An 18,323-nucleotide genomic window follows, 5' to 3' on the forward strand; every position below is an offset into this window, starting at 1 on the left:
ATATATATATATATATATATATATATATGTAAAACAGCTGAATTGTTTTCAAACAGTACAGAAAGCTATAAAGTTAAAGGAATGTACCAGTCTCCTTCCCTCCATCCACTTCTAACAAGTTCATGGGTAACATTCCCCAAGTCTCATCACTGTATATTACCATCTTTGTGTTTTTATGTAAGTGGAATAACAGATCACAATCCATCTTTCCAAGTTGGTATCTATAAATCCTGTCTCATTATTTGTCAAGCTTTATAGCATTTATTAGGATAACTATTTATTACATATCTAACCAGACTTTCATTGGATAGGTTTATTTCCAGATTTTTTTGTTTTCAAAACAACATGTTTCTTTATTTAACAGCATAAGAATATCCACAGGATAGACTGAAAACAGCTGAATGTGTTGGCTTAATTTAGATCCAGTGTTCAAGCTACTCCACTTTACAACGAGCCTCAAACTGGTGAATCAGTCTCAGTGACTGATGTGGAAACAAAGGAGCTATTCTGATCACAAGGAATACCATTCTGGGTTAACCACTGCCCATGGGCTCAGCCAAGAGAAAAATGGAGGTCTTCCCTCAATGCCGCCACAGCCCGCTCCAGCAGAGATTCCTCAAAGCTTAATAACCTCCCAAGTTTTGGTGACCTCAGTCAGCTTCACATACTAAATAACCAACCAAGAAATGAATGAATCTTCAACTGGAAAAAATGTAACTATCTGTGACTGAGTTATTTGACTGGGGAGAAGTTTTTAAGGTCTCCTGGAAAACCCGGAATGGCAGAACATGATTTCCTTGCTGAGACTTGGTAGTGCATGAGGTTCAACTTGCAGCTATCCCTGTATTTCACTAGGACTACAATTTCTAGAGGCTGCTACCTTCTATTCTGTCCCAGGCTTATTGCCTTCCATTCCTGATCTGATGGGACTTTGCCTCGCCTCTTTGCGTTGAGCTTTAGCTTGAAATACCTCTGTTGCTCTCCGCCCCAGATTCAATCCCATATTACAGAAATCGGGATTTTCCTTGATTCCACCTTCTGCTGTATGCCTTCCTAGGCCCAAGGCTCTGCTTATCAGCAGGTGATGTTCAGAAATCTCCATCAACCACCATCAAGGGACAGGAAGTCCTAACCAAAGGTCAGGAACTCCTTTGTTCTAGAGATGAAAGCACCAGGCCATCACATCTTGAGGACAACTATTCATAAAGTACTTAGAGCAGCACCTGGAATGCAGTTAAGTGCTCCATAAATGCCAGTGAGGTGTTCTTATCGAGTCCTTCTCACCAGGCTACCTTCTTGTATGGTGACTGGCTTCCCTTACAGATTTTATTCTTGGGAGAGGTGGCACCGACCTGTTAAGTTTATGGCTCTGACCTGTTAAGTTTATGGCACTGACCTGTTAAGTTTATGTATTGGGGTTTATATGGCAGTCTCTTGAGAATTTGGGAAGTGTTAGTAAAATCCACTGTGATGGTGAATTTTACCTGTCAACTTGGCTGGGCCACTATATACAAATATTTGGTCAAATATTATCCTGGATATTTCTGTGAAGGTATGTTTGGGATGAGACAGACATTTAAATCAGAGGACTATGAGTCAAGCAAATGATCTTCCATGAAGTAGATGGGCCTCCTCCAGTCAGCTGAAGGCCTTAATAGGACAAGGACTGTCCTCTTTCAACCAAGAAGGAATTCAGCCAGCATACTACCTTTGGACTCAAACTGCAGCTCTTCATTGAGTGTCCAGCCTGACAGCCTACCCCATCAAATTTGAATTTACCAAGACTCCGTACTCAAGTGAGTCAATTCCTTAAAGTAAATCTCTACTTATGTATCTATGTATACATGCATCTATGTACTTCTCCATGTATGCGTGTTAGATATATCTATATCAATCTACCTGTGCTGTTGGTTCCATTTGTCTGGAAAACCTTGACTAAGACAACAAGTTTAAAAAAAACTCCAGCCCTGAAAAAATCCAATTCAGAGACCTGCAAAGCTGATCACCAGGTGTCAGGCAGAAGGCACACCATCCATGGTACTGCACGCCTGTGGGCTTGGTGTGAACAACCACCCAATCTCCCTCACCAACATTTTTAGGGGCACCAACATATCTATCACATTGACCTAAGAATAGCTGCCAAACTAGAAATGGGTTCCCACCATCATGAAAGGAGAAACTCTAACTTAGGCAATGTCAATCAACTAGTTCTCATGTCAAATAGAGAGGTAAGGTATATAGAAGGAAAAAAAAAAAAACAGAAAAGAATTTCCTAATTCATTAAAACAAAAGTAACACAAAACCTAAAACATATTAGACTTTGAGATGTATGAGGAACTAAAAACACTAATTCCAAATTGTACCTGCCTGATTTAACATTAGATACATAATTTTTTAACAAAATAAACCAATCAATAGACGCATCAGAAAGAATTTGAGCTTTTGTCCTGTATATGAGATTAGCTATGATAACTTTCAAATATCAATTTCATGCTGTCATTTTCTTATGAGGGAAATAAATTGAACAGTGTCTTACATTTTTTCCATCAAGTTCTATTACCTATAAACATATCAGGAACAACTTGATTGTTCCTGCTCGTGTTTAAAATAAAGAACAAAAAAAATTATTCAGTTATCTGCCTTAAGTCAACAGAACCTCATAGCTTTGTTTCTCTGCTGTATAGTCACAACGTTGAACCCAAGTAAAAAAACTCATTTTTGCTTGGACACTATTGAGAAAACCCATTTAGCCTCTCTGGGTCTCTCTCTCTTTTAAAATGAACAGCTTGTTTATCCCAAAAGACTACTGTGAGAAGCCACATAATACATGCAGGAGGTGCACCCACTGCATGACAGGCAGGCTCCTCCCATGGCTCAGATGTTCTTGGGGAAACCAAAGCCAACAATGAGTAAGTGACTAGAGGCTCCCCTTGCTATTAATCCCTAGTGTTTCAGGTTTATAAATAGTCAACTGCAATTTTTACAAACTAAAACTTTAGAGGCAGCTTTATGATTGTAATTTCTTCTTAGGCCAGTTGGTTTATGCATTATAAAAAAAAATTAATGGAAAGAGCTAAATCCTACCAGCATATTATCCTGTGCTGCCTCCCAATATACAAATGACCTTCCTTCTGGAAATGTCAACCACCACAAGCACAATGACACAGAGGTGTGGGGGTCTGTTGCAGGGATCATGAGGTACAGGAGGAGGCTGGCCAGCTTCTTGCTCGTTCCCACAGCATTTCTGGAAGTATCCAACGTGTCCAAGCTATTTCCCTGACCTATCAGTACTCACAAGTACGCTATCTACTGGCTTTCACATATTTTTAGGGGCTCCTTGGAAGGAAGCCAATGAAGACAGTCTCAAGAACAGTAAAAGAAGGGGATCTGGTCACTGCATCCTGATATAAATGCCCAAGATAATGTAACTCAGGTACAGAAGGCGCCTAGTCTTCTGTCCTTTCCATGTCTTTTCTTTGGCCAAGCAAATGGTGGGAAGTTTTGCTAGACATCAGCCTTGTTGTAGGTTTACATCCCTAATAAGGACATCAGACTGGGGATATAGCTCAGTTGATAGAGAGCTTGCCTCACATGTACAAGGCCCTGGGTTCAATCCCCAGCACCACAAAAAAAAAAGGACATAGAGTGGCTATGACTGGCTTACAGTTTCAACTTCATCCACCCTACACAGATGTAAAAATTAGAGCCATCCGTTGTTTTACTGATCAATTTTTAAGAAAGGTGATTGAAATAAGTGTTGGTGAGAGAAGAGAGGAACTAGAACTCTCACACATAGGTGGAGTGTAAAATGGTATAACCACTGTGCAAAATAACATAGCGGCCCTCAAAACATTAAAATAGAATTACCACATGAATCTTTTTCTAGGCGTACACCCTAAAGAACTGGAAGCATAGACTCAGATATCCATACACCTGTGTTCATGGCAGCATTACTAATAAGAGTCAAAAGGCAGAAGCACCCAACATGCATGAGTCAGTAACTGGCACAGTTGACATTAGCACCCTGCCCCCTTTTGCTCTTATGCCCCAGCTTGTCCAGGGTAATCCCAATTTAAATTTTTGATCTGGCACAGTTGATATTAGCACCCTGCCCCCTTTCCTCTTAGTTGAAGCTGTATGACTTTGTCCCAAACTGGACAATAAATAGTATATTCACCCTAAGGTTAACGGATCATTCAGTATCATTTGCTACAACATGGCAAAGTACAACTCTTACCCCCAAATCTGTCTAATCCCAAAACCCATAAGTGGATGGACAAATAAACAAAATGAATATTATTCAGCTTTTTAAAAGAAGGAAATTCAGACACTTGCCACAGCAAGTGAATCTTGGATGAATCTTGAAAACATTATGCTAAGTGAAGTGAGTTGGTTATGAAAACACAAATGTTGTATGATTCCAATTATATAATATAATCAAATTCGCAGAGATAGAAAGTAGAAAGGTAGTTGCTGGAGGCTGGAGAGAGAAGGAAATGGGGAGTTACTGTTTAATAAGTATAGACAAAGATGGGAAAGATGGAAAAATTTTGGAGATAGAGGGAAATGACAGTTGACTATATGAATACACTACTTACTGCCACCTTGAATATGAATACTTACTTCAACTCAACTGTACACTTAAAATGGTTAAAATTGTAAATATTATGTTGTGTACATTTCACCACAATAAAAAAAAGAAAGGTGGTCTTACGCTCCAGCTTGTCCAGGGCAGTCCCAATTTAAATTTTGACCTGGCACAGTTGATATTAGACCCTGCCCCCTTTCCTCTTAGTTGAAGCTGTATGACTTTGTCCCAAACTGAACAACAAATAGTACATTCACCCTAAGGTTAAATAATGATTCAGTGTCATCTAGCTATAACATGTCAAAGTACAACTCTTACCCCCAAATCTGTCTGATCCCAAAACCCAAGTTCTTCACCACTACACATCCTACTGAGTTCCTATGATACCCAAATTTACCAAAATTTGTCGTCTCAACTCTGTTGGTTTATATGGAGTACTGACATGGAACCTACAATAAGAAATAATATATATTTTAAAGGGATCTGAGTGAGCAAACAATAGAAAAAAAACATCAGAGACAGATAAACAGAATGTTTTCTGGTGAAATGCAATAGATTTCCTATCCACTAGAGGCATGTCACGTGCACAGCCCCACACAGGCTGTCACTAAACAAACATCAAAGTTGGTAACTCCATGATTCAGTAGGTACAGGGTGAGTAATGGTCAACAACACACAGACTCAAGTGTCTACTTGGAGCAGGAAATTATATCCACTTGGTGACCTTGGCTTTGATCAAAAAGGTAACCCCACAACTTTTTCTAAATGGACTAGAAATGACCAGAACAGTGTTTCAGGTCCTACAGGTTTCTAGGTCAGACAGACCTGAGCTAGGATCCCAGTTCTTCTACTTGTTTTCTTCAGTGACCTTGTATAGAAGTCTGAGTCTCTCATTTTACCTGTTGAAATGCCTCCTCGCGAGGGACTCCATGAGGACTCAGTACTTGCCCAGAGAGCACACAGCATAATACCTAATGAATATTATAACCTAGAAGACAAAGGGCAAGATCCCTAGACCCTCCAATCCTATGAAGCTTTTATCTTTCCCACCAAAATGCCCTAAACCCAAATAATGAGTAGCAAAATAAAATATAGATGTATTCAATAATCCAGATAACCTGAAATCCAAAGAAAGAGGTCTTTGAGGAACCTTGCATTATCTATAGAACTGCTTCAACATTCCACTGCTTTTCTGCTCCCCCACAGTTGGTGTGAACTTGCAGCCCTATCTCCACTAGCGGCCAATGTCTACACATTCATAGAGAAGTCAGATGGCCTGAAAGAGTGGGTCTTGTCTCTTTCTGGAGAACTGCTGAGACACAGCAATGCAGAGTTGACCTGGAATATCCTGGTCCCCAAGTGCTTCAGAGTTCTGTGGCTAATTCATGAGTTCAGCCCATTCTTCCCATTCCTCACATTCTCCCACCAAAGATCCCAATCAACTCTGCTGAGTGGCTTCTTTTTATTAGGAATATGAAAGCCTGAGTGTGTCATTTGGGCACTGGAATGCCTCTGGGAAAGCTCGGTGCTATTTTAAAGATGCTACAGGAACTGTTCACAATGCCTGGGAACAAGATGGCAGTAGACAGCCTGATGAACAGGAAGAACAAACACCCTGAAAACCAGCAACATGGCAGGGGTTTGCTTTGCGATGTAAAATACAAATAAACAAACCAACAAAGTGATTATTTAGCTGTTCACCCAGGGTTCAGCAGATGTGGTTTTCATGGGATCACTCCAGTCACCAAGCATCTGGTGATCATGTGGTTCTGCTGATGTGTAAACATTGCCTCACTCACTGACAAGGAGACAGGCACTCCTCATGAGAACTACATCCTTCTTTGAGCACAGAATTACTTAAAAGCTTTAAAAATAACCACAGAGCCAGGCATGGTGGCGCACTATATCCCAGTGGCTCTGGAGGCTGAGACAGGAGAATCACGAGTTCAAAGCCAACCTAAGTGACTTAGCAAGGGCCCTAAGCAACTCATTGAGACCCTGTCTCTAAATAAAATACAAAATAGGGCTGGGGATGTGGCTCAGTGGTTGAGTGCCCCTGAGTTCAATACCTGGTACCAAAATAACACTAATAGTAACCACAGAATTTCTATCATCCATTATGCCTAATAAACATCACCTATTTTTTAACCAAAACGGTGCTTTAAAGTGTTTATGAGAATGATCTAACAGTATTTATTTTCTTGATCAAAAGTATAAAAGCTGGGCTGGGGTTCAGGTCAGTACTAGAGTTCTTGCCTGGCATGTATGAGGACCTGAGTTCCAGCTCCAGTACAGGAAAGAAAAAAAAAAAGTTAAAAGCAATCATGTACAAAGGCCTAAGGGAACTGTTACTGCACCATGCGCAGCGAAACAGTACAGTACACCAAACAGCAGAAGGCAAGGAAATGAGCAGTGAGACACCCACTGTGGAGCCAACCACGCAGCACACTCAGGGAATGGGCCTTAACCAGCTGCAACCGACATGGAAAAGCAGAACTCTGGAAACGTGTTGTGGCCAGGACCACTTCCTGCAACGTGGCCAACAGCCTCAAGCAAACCATGGCTCTCCTCCCACCCATGTGAAAGGCTTATCATATGCACAGCCTCAACTAGTCAGACGGAGGCTTCAGAAAGACTGCTGACGAATTTTGAAATCTACAATTACTTCATTACAGATAGTATCTGTTCTCCACTGCAATTTCCATCATGATACTCATTATCTCTTTTGTCTCTGGATTCACAAAGCCCAGCTTCAAATCCTGGTTTCAAACTTAGCAGCTGTGTGGCTCTGGATAAAGTGCCCCAAATGGACATCATAATGGTACCCACTTGACCAAGTTGTTGTTAAGGGCCATTGCTAATGTATGCAAACTGGAAAGAACAGTGCCTGGCACTGTGTTCATTATTATTAATATCTTGAGGATAAGATCACTCAGTATACTTATGATGGTTTATAAAAATACATAAATCAGGGGCATTGATAGATCACTAGCAATTATTAGCCTCCCTAGAACAGTGTGTTATGTAAAGTACAACTAGTTTAATGAGAAAGAACATAAAGATAATGGTTTAGTGACATGATTTTGAGATTGTTTACTATTTCTTAGTCAAATATAAAGTATTTTATGGCATCATTCAAAAACAAGAGCAATAATCTTCCACTACTTGGATGGCTGCCAATGCATTATTTCTTCTGCTGAAAGTCTGTTTTCCATTAGCTCTTGAAGGCCTGTGTAAATGGAAGTGGAGTGTAGCAGATTTAAATATTACTTTTTTACATTTTTTGACACCGCAAATTACTTTAAGTCCATGCCTTTTCTTCATTATTTGCTTCCCTTCTATATGTTCTCTTCTATTTTTTCAATTTGGAACATTGTAAATTTAGCCTTAAGTCTTCTCTATCCACTTCAGATTTGAAGGGGGAATGTAAATAGGACACATACTTTTGTATAATTATTTTTCATTTATTCAGAGAACTGCAAATATGGACCTTCCTTGGTCTTTCACAAGCTGATACTCAAGGAAAAACATTTTGTCTGTTTCCTGAATATCTTGATTGAGCTTCTAAAGTGTAACATGCAAAAATATCTAAGGTTCCTTGTTCCTTATGTAGAACTTGATTATCTTTCAAAACCCAAAGCTTCTGTTTTATTAAAATCTAATCCTCTGTTATCATGTGTGAAAAAGAAAATACGCAATGATAAAAAAAAAAATATGGACTTATTCAAACTTAACTCCCCACCAACTTACTCCTTCATTCTCTAAATCAATGGCAAGCTCGTTTTCAATTATACTGGATAAAAAAATAAGTAGTAATATGTAAGTACATGTCCTTATGCATCAGTAATCCATTAACATACTTTGTTGGATGACATTTTTTAAACATAAGCTACTTTAAAATCTAGCCATTTTATATGAAAATTTGGATTTTTCAGCTTCTCTTTGATTTCCTTTTTTTCCCCCCATGCTGGGAACTGAACCCAGGGTCTTGTGCATGATAAGCAAGTACTCTACCACTGAGCTACATCCCCAGCTCTCAACCCCTTTAAAAATCAAAAGTTCCAACATTTGTGGGTCCGCATTCCCAGCATGGCAAATAGCTCTCTGGAGCTTAGCAACTCCTCCCATCAGCACAATGTAGTTTTCAAAGCCTTTCAATATGCTGGCCCAGGGGTGGGATTGAGGGTGGGGGATCCCACTTCAATGTCCCACTGATGTTACTACCTAGTTGCTGGAGGGTTCTGAGACTGCAGTCTCTGTTCTGCACTCTGAAGTGTTTTTCTTGGTTTCCTCCAAAAAGGAAGCATTGTCATAATTCCAATATTCTGAATGCATACTGTGGCCCGGCAATCCTATTCCTGGAAAAAAAAAACTATGAAAGATCATCCAAATTTCTATGGATGTCCACTGCAGCATGCTTATAATACTAACAAAATACAACAAAACCAAATTAACATAAATATAAGTAGGAACTGTTCAAATAAAGATGGTAAGTCCATGCGAAAGATACCAGAGTCCCCCAAAGCAGTAAGGTAATTCTAAGCTACTAAAATAGAAATGTGTCAAATATATGAAATAGAAAAAGGTAAAGTATAGAACAGTATGTAATAAATGATCCAATCCATAAGGAAAATGAATAGATATATTAATATATGCTTGCATTTTAAATTTTTAGAAGAAAATACAAATAACTTTTTATTAGCCATATTACTTTCATACTTAAAAAAAAAACAGAAGCACTCTGAACAGGGATACCTCAAATCATATTATGTGTGATTATCACTACATCTTCATGTTACTTGATTGCTTATCTTGGTAACAGAGTCCCTCTCAAGTCAAGCTTGACTCCATTTCTTCAGCAAGAAGGAAAAAAGGCCTCCTGGATGACCCTTCACACCAGACACCAGGGCCAGCACGGAAAACACACAACGGCCATTCTGGAGTCTGTGCTTACTGAGAGCCCTCTGTGGTTCCTGTGGTCTCCTCTTCTATCTTTTCAAAAGTGGACACCAATCAGGCAGAGGGGCAGGAGCTCCTCCAGGGAGAGCAGAGAGCTACCCGGCTCCAGCTTCACATTTGCATGGAAGTGAGTGTGTGTGTGTGTGTCAGGGGTGTTATACACTATTTCCTTTATGCCCTTACTACTTTAGGTAGGATCAGAGAAGAGGAAGATAAAAGAACCGGTTCCCTACTCACTAGCAAAACCCCTCCCAAAAAACAAGATTCTTCTTCCCATTAAAGGGAAACAAGGCCACGTGTTCCCTTCACAGGCTCAGGAACAGCAGCCAGCGAAGGCTGTTCTTCGCAGCAGCAGCCTCTGTGACCTGCTTTCAGTGTTACTAGGCAAGAAGGAGAATCTGCTGGGGATGGGAAGCCAGAAACAGCACGGTGCCCGGCCACTAGCAGGATACTACATGTCAACAGCCCCTGCAGGGCTCTCCAGCCCACCCTTCCCCAGCCTTCCAGAACCAGAGGCAGCCGTCAGCTTTCCCTCACCCCACCGCTGACCCCTAAAGGCATCATCCAACACGCACCAGAATACAAGGTCCAAACACATGACACTTCCAAAAGTTATGACCTACTGCTAAACTAAATTTTTTGAGCAATAAAATAAAATAGCAATAATTAGAGGGAAAAAAAAACCCAAATTAGGAACAGAAGATTCCCACTACACACTATACACCACTAGCTTTTCTTCAAAGCCAGAGCCGGGGTGCTAACTTGCCCTGTTGTGCTCAATCGCTGTGGGATACAAAGTAACACGTAGCATGCACTTAACACAGACATCTACTCAGAGCTTACTGACAAATCTAGAAGTCAGACAGGTGGCATTACTTGAAAACGAGGTTATATAATATTTTACATAATACTCAAATGCTACTTTTGAAAGAAAGGAGAACAATACCCCAACTGCCTTGCTATTTTAACTTAGAGTCCCTCCCATTGAATGCCCTATCACTCAATAACTGTGATTCAGCATCGTCAAGGGTGGTTTCAAGCCCCATCATAAAAACCATCCTAAATATGGCACAACTATTGCTGTCAAATAAACATGAATAATTTAAGAAGCTTTCAACAGAAAAAGAAAAAAAAACATTCATTCAGGCCCCACTAATTCAGAATTAGTGATAATGCAAAGCATCCTTCAAATTTCAGTTTCAATCACCTACCTTATTAAACAACTGGAAAGATTAGAGATGGACTATTGGAGTTATTTAAGACCATCTATCTCCCTGCTCTTAAGCAGCACTTCCCTGCATGTAATTTGTTCCGTTAAGGTAATTATTAGAAAAGAGTCTTATCTGTGGTATCAAGCAGGTCTATCAAGACTAGCTATAATTAGCAACTAGTGATAATATATGCCAATAAATACCTGCCCTTCATTTCAAATAGCTCATCAGTAAGCAGAGCTTGGTGGTGTGCACCTGTAGTCCTATCTACCTGGGAGGTAGAGGCAGGAAGATCATTTAGGACTAGGCATTTGAGACCAGCCAGGGCAGCATAGCAAGACATCATCTCACAAAACAAAACAAAAACCCTCATCCTGTCCTTCATTCTTTATTTCAAGTGGGTCTTCTTGTAATTTGCTATTTTCCGTTGTCTGGTATCATCTGCACACAGTGAGATGTCAAAAGGTGCTTACCTCTGAGTCTTTGGCCTGCTGATTACGAATGACTATCAAATTGTACAGGATTCTGTCATCATCTGCCTCTGTGTGGGATACATCATGAGGCAGACTCCACAAATTCTTTTCGTCATCCATTGCCAGAGTTGCTCCAAATGAGGAATATGGACTATTACCACTGTGGTATAAAAAAAAGAGAGGAGATATAAATTTTGTTTTATGCATATAAAATATAGTATATATCACATGTATTAACATACAGTACAAATAAAAATACATATTATATAAAATAGAGTGTAATATATAAATGTATAACAAAATGTCTAATTTAGCTTTACTAATTAAGCACAACACAATCCAATAGTCAAAAAAACAACAACAACAAAAAATCATTTTAAAAAGAGCAGAAATGGGGCTGGGTGTATATAGCTCAGTGACAGAGTGCTTGTCTACTACATGCAAGCGAGAATCTAGGTTTCATCCCCAGTAACATAAAAAGAAAACAAGAAAGCAATCAACATTAAGAGATGAACTTTCCCCTGCCTCTGAATCCAAGGAAGTGTAGTAAACCTAGAGCACAAGTTATATATAATAACTATCAAAATCCTTACACTGAGAACAGTACACAATAAGAATGTGTATCTAAATACTTCAAACAATGCAAAATGCGGACTAGGAATTTCAATAGCTTCATTTGGTACATTTGCTTCACGATTTTTTCCCTTATAAGGTGGCATGTGTGTTTAAGATTAGAGATACAGCATCATATCTAGGGCATGCCATGCACAGCCCCAGTTAACTTCTGTGGGACAGGACAGGCAGGGTCACACTGGGGTCATTCACTTCAACTAATAATATGCATGCCACACTGACTACAGGTTAATCACTGGGCTGAATAAAATTGTGAGCAAACAGACAAGTCTCCTGTCCTTAGGCCTCACTAGAGTCAAGCCTGGAAAACACATTAATAGATGATTACAACTATATAATTAAAAACTGTGATAAGTGCTTGGGGCTGTTCAGGGAGCCATGAGCACACAGGTGAGAAGCTCACAGAAGATTCTGGGGGAGGTGGGCATCAGGCAGGCACTGTGAAGAAGAGAGGTACAGCAAAGGTACCAACATGTTCAAAGATCTAGGGTGGGAGGCAACCCGGGGCATGTGTTAAAAGAAAGGGGACAATGGCCAAAGCCTGAACAGGAAGCTGGGCAGGAGCCAGGAAGACATAGCTGTGAAGGCCATGTTTCCAACATTCCCCCATTTTGATCTTTATTTCTAAGACCTGGAAGAGGTATAAGCAGGACGGTGATGTAACTAAATAGTACTTCATCTTTAAAAGATCTTTCCAGGTAAAGTGTGGCGAATGCTTCCAAGGCCTCAGGAGAGGACTTGGCAAATTTGTTAAGATGCATTTGAAGTAACTCGGGTGAGAGAAGCCAGGTACTAGGATTAGAACGATGTTGAATGGGCACTATTCGGGACTGTGCAAGGTGGATTAAAGGGACTTGGAGATGAACTCCAGCGTGGAGGGCTGGTGAGCAGTCAATGGCCAGTTTATTTCCCCAGAGGGTGTGTTGATTCCATGCTCTGAGGCAGAGCTAGAATGTCCCATGGCCAGGGACTGGCATGCACACCTGCAGGGGTAACATGCAGGAATGGCAAACGAAGACAGGAGACATCCAGATAAGCAGATGGCATGTGGGATGAAGGTTAAAGTTAAGATGTCTGTAAATACGATGTGATATACTCGGAAGGAAGCAAGAAGAAAATCTCTCAATAGGAAGAAGCACCAATCACCAGACTGGGGCTCAGCAGCAAGAACCGCCCAGCAAGGGAGCAGCTCCAGTGCTAGAGTGATGGGTGCAGATTAGGATGCCACCAAGGCCCCAGAGTTGGGAAAGACAACCAGGCCCACAGGGGAAAAGTGAAGCAAAAGACGGGGGCAGGATGTTGAAGCCAAGGCCAGCAGGAAGCCTTGACCCTGAACTAGCATAGCGCTTAGGGCCTGGGTGCCACGGGGTGCTCCTGAAATCCCTCTGGTGTGGGTCAGAAGTTTAGGGTCTGAGACTGGACAGGGTAATCAGCATTATGGGGAAAGGAGCAGTTTGAGAGGAGTCAGGCCCAGTTCAACCACAGTGTTCTCAGACCGCTGCCTTCTTACTTAGGCTGTCAGGTGGCCGACAGACAAACACAGAGCTCAGCTCTTAAGAATGATGAGCCAATGGAAGGGGAGGCAAAAGATGGCTTGGTGCTCTGTACATATGGGCTTTAACGAGCATGTTAAGTTCATTTATTTGTGTATTCAAAAACAAAGAACAGATACTGCTAGGTCCTAGGTACTGGGCCGGGGGCTTTGGGGACTCGAAAATAAATAGGACACTGTCTCTGCCCTTAACATGACCAAAAAGCAATGAGATAACTGCAACTTTTTAAAAGTATGCATGGAATGTCACAGGAGCAGAGAGGAAGAAGTGACCAACTGCATGAGATGAGAGGGAAACCCAAGAAAGGTTTTTATGAAGGCAACGTGCGGCCAGATCCAAGCATGCAGAAGCAAGGGCAACGGCATCTCCAGCAGAAGGAAGAGCTCAAGCAGAAACAGTGTGCAGAGGCTTCACAAGTCAGGGGATCCAGGCGTTCCCGCAGGACCACTGCAGTGGTGCATGGAGCCAGGAAAACAGATGTGAAGACAAAGAGGTGACTGGGGTCAGAATGAAGATAGTGCTAGTCCAGGCTTTGTTCTGCAAACTGTGACAAGTTATCAAAGGAATGTTGAGCCTCTTTGGGTCTCAGATGTAATCACTTTGGATGAAGCAGGAATAAGGAAATGGCTGAAGAGGCTGTCACAGTCAACTGTCACAGGCTGGTAGGTGGCTGAGGTCTTCGTGTGGGTGGAGTCCCTCGGGGTCACCAGAGGGCAAGAGTACAGGAAGAGCTGGGCAGAGATAGAAAGAAGGCCACAAGCCAACCACAACCAAAGTGGCCACTCTCTCTGCATCTTCTTCATTACAAGGAAGATCCTTTGAGGTGTAAGAAAGGCGATGTTTTATTGCAAAATAAATAAATATATGATTTTAAACATTTTGAAACAGTGGCTGAGATGCAAATGAATGCAGAGAGAGGGGAAATGAGAGACTACAACCCTCAGGAGCAGCTCATAGGTGACAAGGGGAAGGGGTCAAAGGTGACTGTGAGATGATGCCTTCAGCTGGGACTCGTGGGCAGAAGCCAAGGCTGACCCTGTCAAGATCTGCGTGCAGAGGGAGGCTGGACGCAGGCCTACCTGTGGTCACCACAGAAGCCACAGAATCAGAGGACTGGTGGGAATGAGGAAAGACCGGAAGGGAAGGGGTGTCTGGAGAGAATGTAGAGAGCCCAAGACGACAGACGGCTGAGGCAGAGAGGGGTTCAAAGAGCAGGCAGACAGAAGGGGTGGCAGCACCACAGAGGACAAGGATCCAATTTCTTTTGCCTAACCAACTCTTGCAGTAGATGATATACCACATGGCATTACCCCTTCAGCACCAGCGCCGGGGCCCCACACTCCACCCCCATTGTCATGAAACCATCTGGGGGGTGGGGGGGGGGAGGAGGGAGAATTATCCCCAGTTGCTTGACTTCTCCAGGGGCAGGTGACAGTCCTCCCTGAATGAGGTCCCCAAAGGGGGTCACCTAGCAACCAGGTGTCACACACCACCTCCAAAAGGCTGTGACTGGGATGCACCCACAAGGAAGCAGCTTTGATAACAACCCCACGTGTGGATGTTCTGGGTACAAACCAGCAAATTCCCCAGGGGTTTCTCCCAGGGCAGCATCGATCTCAAGTCATGAAGGCCTGGTGGGTAGCTCCCACCCCAGGCTGCACCCACAGCAATGAACACATTTTTAGGCCAAGAAACCCTAGTTTCCTGACACTGGTCTTTCATATTTTTCCCACATTCATTTTATTTCAATAACTCTGGTCTCCACACAAGTTGATAAGGTGGTCAAGAGCAGGGACTGTGTTCACTGCTTCTGTGCCACACATCACCCACAGGGTCTACCACAGAGTGGTTGTTTTAAGTACTTATTGAGGGCTGGGGTTATGACTCAGCGGTAGAACCCTTGCCTCGCACGTGCAAGGCCCTGGGTTTGATCCTCAGCACCACATATAAATAAATAAAATAAAGTTATTGTGTCCAACTACAACTACAAAAATAAATATTAAAAAAATAAAGTACTTGTTGAATGGAACCAGCTGTGCCAGAATCCCAGCCTGCTAAAGGAAACCCTGGTCATAACTCAAGGTTACCACCTTTTTAAACATCCCTAAAGAGGGAGGTTAGAAATCAGCATGCACTTGAAGAATCAGTAAAGATCACATTTGACTAGGAATAATCAAGTCACCTTTTGCTTTACGGAGCCACAATTTCTTTTCCTGTTTTGGGGTGATCAATGCTGCCTCATTGGCCAGCACCTCCTTCTCAACAATCAACTACCCCCTGCATCTCTTTTTCTCCTCTCTCTAGCTGTCTCTGTCTTTCCTCTCTCTTCTCTTTTGCTCTCTTTCCTCTCTAGCTATCTTTGTCTCTGTCCTCTGGCTGTCTCTCCTCTCTCTCTCTCTCTCTCTCTCTCACACACACACACACACACAGGACTCCAGCCCACATGGAACACTCACACTAGCCACCCATCCTTGGTCTAGGAGCTGTGGGGTGCTCTACAGGAAGGTCAACACAGGCCTCTGGAGAGTGCACATGTCTCCAGACAGGCAAAGGCCTCCTGGGTTCTCCTCCCATCTAGCCCAGCCCTAAGTAGAAGCAGTGCTCCCCTGGTGTCCCCTGAGGAGCTTCTGATTCTGCCTAGTCACAGTGTAGAAGAGGCCCTGCATGAGCGGTGCCTCTCCAGTGCTGCCCCACCAGCTCCGGCCACCCTCCTGAGCCTGCTCGTCCTGCAGAGCCACCCAGTCTGCTCTGCCCTGCTGGCTCCTCTACTCCACTTTCTGCCACCTTCTTCTTATTCATAGTGAAAAGCCAGGCTTCTTTCAAAGGCCCTGAGGTCTGCACCCCAGCAGCCCTGGGAGGACACAGAGCAAGGAGGGTCTGGGCTTGGCTCTCTCTCCCTCCATGATAGTGATTTCAAAAGGGTTTGGAAAGAAGTGACAGCATTGCTTGCCCATGGCCACCATCTGCTGATGATAAATATTTTATTAACTATGTATCGTTTCAGAGGCTGCTCTGATATTACATCCTAAGCAGAAACTGCCCTCACTCCCACAAGGCAGGAGGAGGAAAGTCTCAGATTTCACCCTGATCCCCCCCCAAGGGCATGAGACCCCTTCTGGATTCCTCTTTCAACAGGGTCTAGGGTCAGGAGGAGAGAGAATCAGAAATGCTAAATTCTGTCCCAGGGGACATGGTTACAAAGTGCAAATGAGCAGGACAGTTATTTACCAAGAGAGACCGGGCTCCCTCACCAGTCCCGTGCTCAAGGGTGGCTGTCCACACCAGCAGTTCCAGTGACCTCACAGCTCTTCCCGAGAACCACATGCCAGTCACCACTGGTGTGAGACTGAAGCCATAAAGAGCACAGAGATCCAAGCTCCAGCGTCCAGGCAAACCGTCCTCGAGAGGATGCTGGCCCACCCCTCTCCACTCAGTCCTCGTCTGATTCCCTCTAGAACGGGGCCCTGGCTTCTAACCTTGCTCTTCTCCATCTATCCGCACCTGGCTGCGAGGGAGGAGCAGGTGACTAGATTCTTTCCCTCTTCCTCCCTTCCTCCCCCTGCCCGTCCTCCTTCTTCCCTTCGTTCTTCTGTCCTTTCTTTACTATTTCCAGGACAGGCATTTTGGCTTCTTTTACTACCCACTTGATTCAGTGCTTAAACATCCTTTAATGCCGAGTTTAAAATCGCTTCAGTTAGTGCTTTCTTGGCACTAAACCATCTTGGCTCAAGACTTCCTTCAACCCCAGAAACAGGCCCTCCGCCTAGGGGAGGAAAGCAAGCCCAGCATCTGGCTTCTGGCACCTCTGGGACCTGCTCCGCCCGCTGGGCTTCCAGGCCTCACAGCTGAAGCAGAGCTCTGTGAGCCGGTGTTCTTACACGTGCACCTGCTTTCAGAGCCCAGGAGAAGCCAGTGAGCAGGCAGGGCAAACTCTGCCTCTGGGTCCTCCAGGAAGTGCTGGGGCTCATGAAGATGAGCTTGAGGAGGGAGCCTCAGCAGAGGAGAGGCCAGCATCCACACAAGGAAGGTTCTGGAATCTATGCGTGAACCTCCAGCTCAGACCTCTCTCCCAAACTGCACACTTCCCTTGTCCATCTGGATGCTTAGTAGACAGCACAAGCTCAACGAGGTACCAATCGAGCACCTGCTCTTCCCACTAGACCTGACTGCAGGCTCCCCTCCCCCAGCGTGGCAAGTTCTTCCTTGTCAGCCATCAGGCCAAGACCCTGAAGTCATCCTGCCCCCCTCGTCCCCCACATCCAATCCATCAGAAAAGCCCATTCGCTCCACCCTCACAAAGTGTCCGCCTCTAGCAGGACCCCCTGAGCCAGGGCTGCTCAAGGCTTGCATATGAATTCCCACAGAAGTTTTTTTCACTGAGATTTACTTCTTTCTATAATTATTTCCCCCCTGCTCTATTCTGAGGCCAAAGTGATCCCCTTGATGTAAATCAGATCATGCCCTCCCTCTCTAAAACCTCCCAGTGGCTTCCATTTAACTTAGAGTATTAGCCCATATCCCATAATGGTCCATAGACTGGACCAGATTCCAACCACTCTGGCCTCTTTGCTATTCCCTGAAGCTACGGGTCACATTCCTACCTCAGGGCCCCTGCACTGGAAGATCCAACTGCCCACACCATTTCCTTCCAGATGTTCCTTTCTTCACACCTCAAACATCTCCTCTGTGAGGCCTGCCCTGACTAGTCTACTTAAAATTGCAAACATGTTTCCCTTCCCCACTCCACCTTTTCTTGTTCCTACACACTTATCTCCTAGTTTACTTATTATGTTTACTATTTATTATACTCCTGCCCTACCACCACTAGAATAAAGCCCCAGGAAGACAGGAATCTGTATTTTTTAATTAATTTATTTTTTGCTCAGTGATGATGCATCTCAAGTGC

The 18,323-nt window shown here is 43.3% G+C and overlaps 1 protein-coding gene across 3 annotated transcripts in view; it reads right to left on the reverse strand.

Moving 5' to 3' along the window:
• Mreg (melanoregulin) overlaps positions 1-18,323 on the reverse strand; it is a 57,122-nt gene that overhangs the window by 28,414 nt on the left and 10,385 nt on the right. For all 3 annotated transcript variants that reach the window (XM_015481345.2, XM_015481344.2, XM_048808516.1), the window contains exon 2: positions 11,232-11,391. In XM_015481345.2, coding sequence (XP_015336831.1) covers positions 11,232-11,391 — 160 coding nt within the window. The remainder of the gene's footprint in view (positions 1-11,231; positions 11,392-18,323) is intronic.

This window comes from Marmota marmota, unplaced genomic scaffold, assembly GCF_001458135.2.
Source record: "Marmota marmota marmota unplaced genomic scaffold, marMar, whole genome shotgun sequence".
Taxonomy (NCBI): Eukaryota; Metazoa; Chordata; class Mammalia; order Rodentia; family Sciuridae; genus Marmota; species Marmota marmota.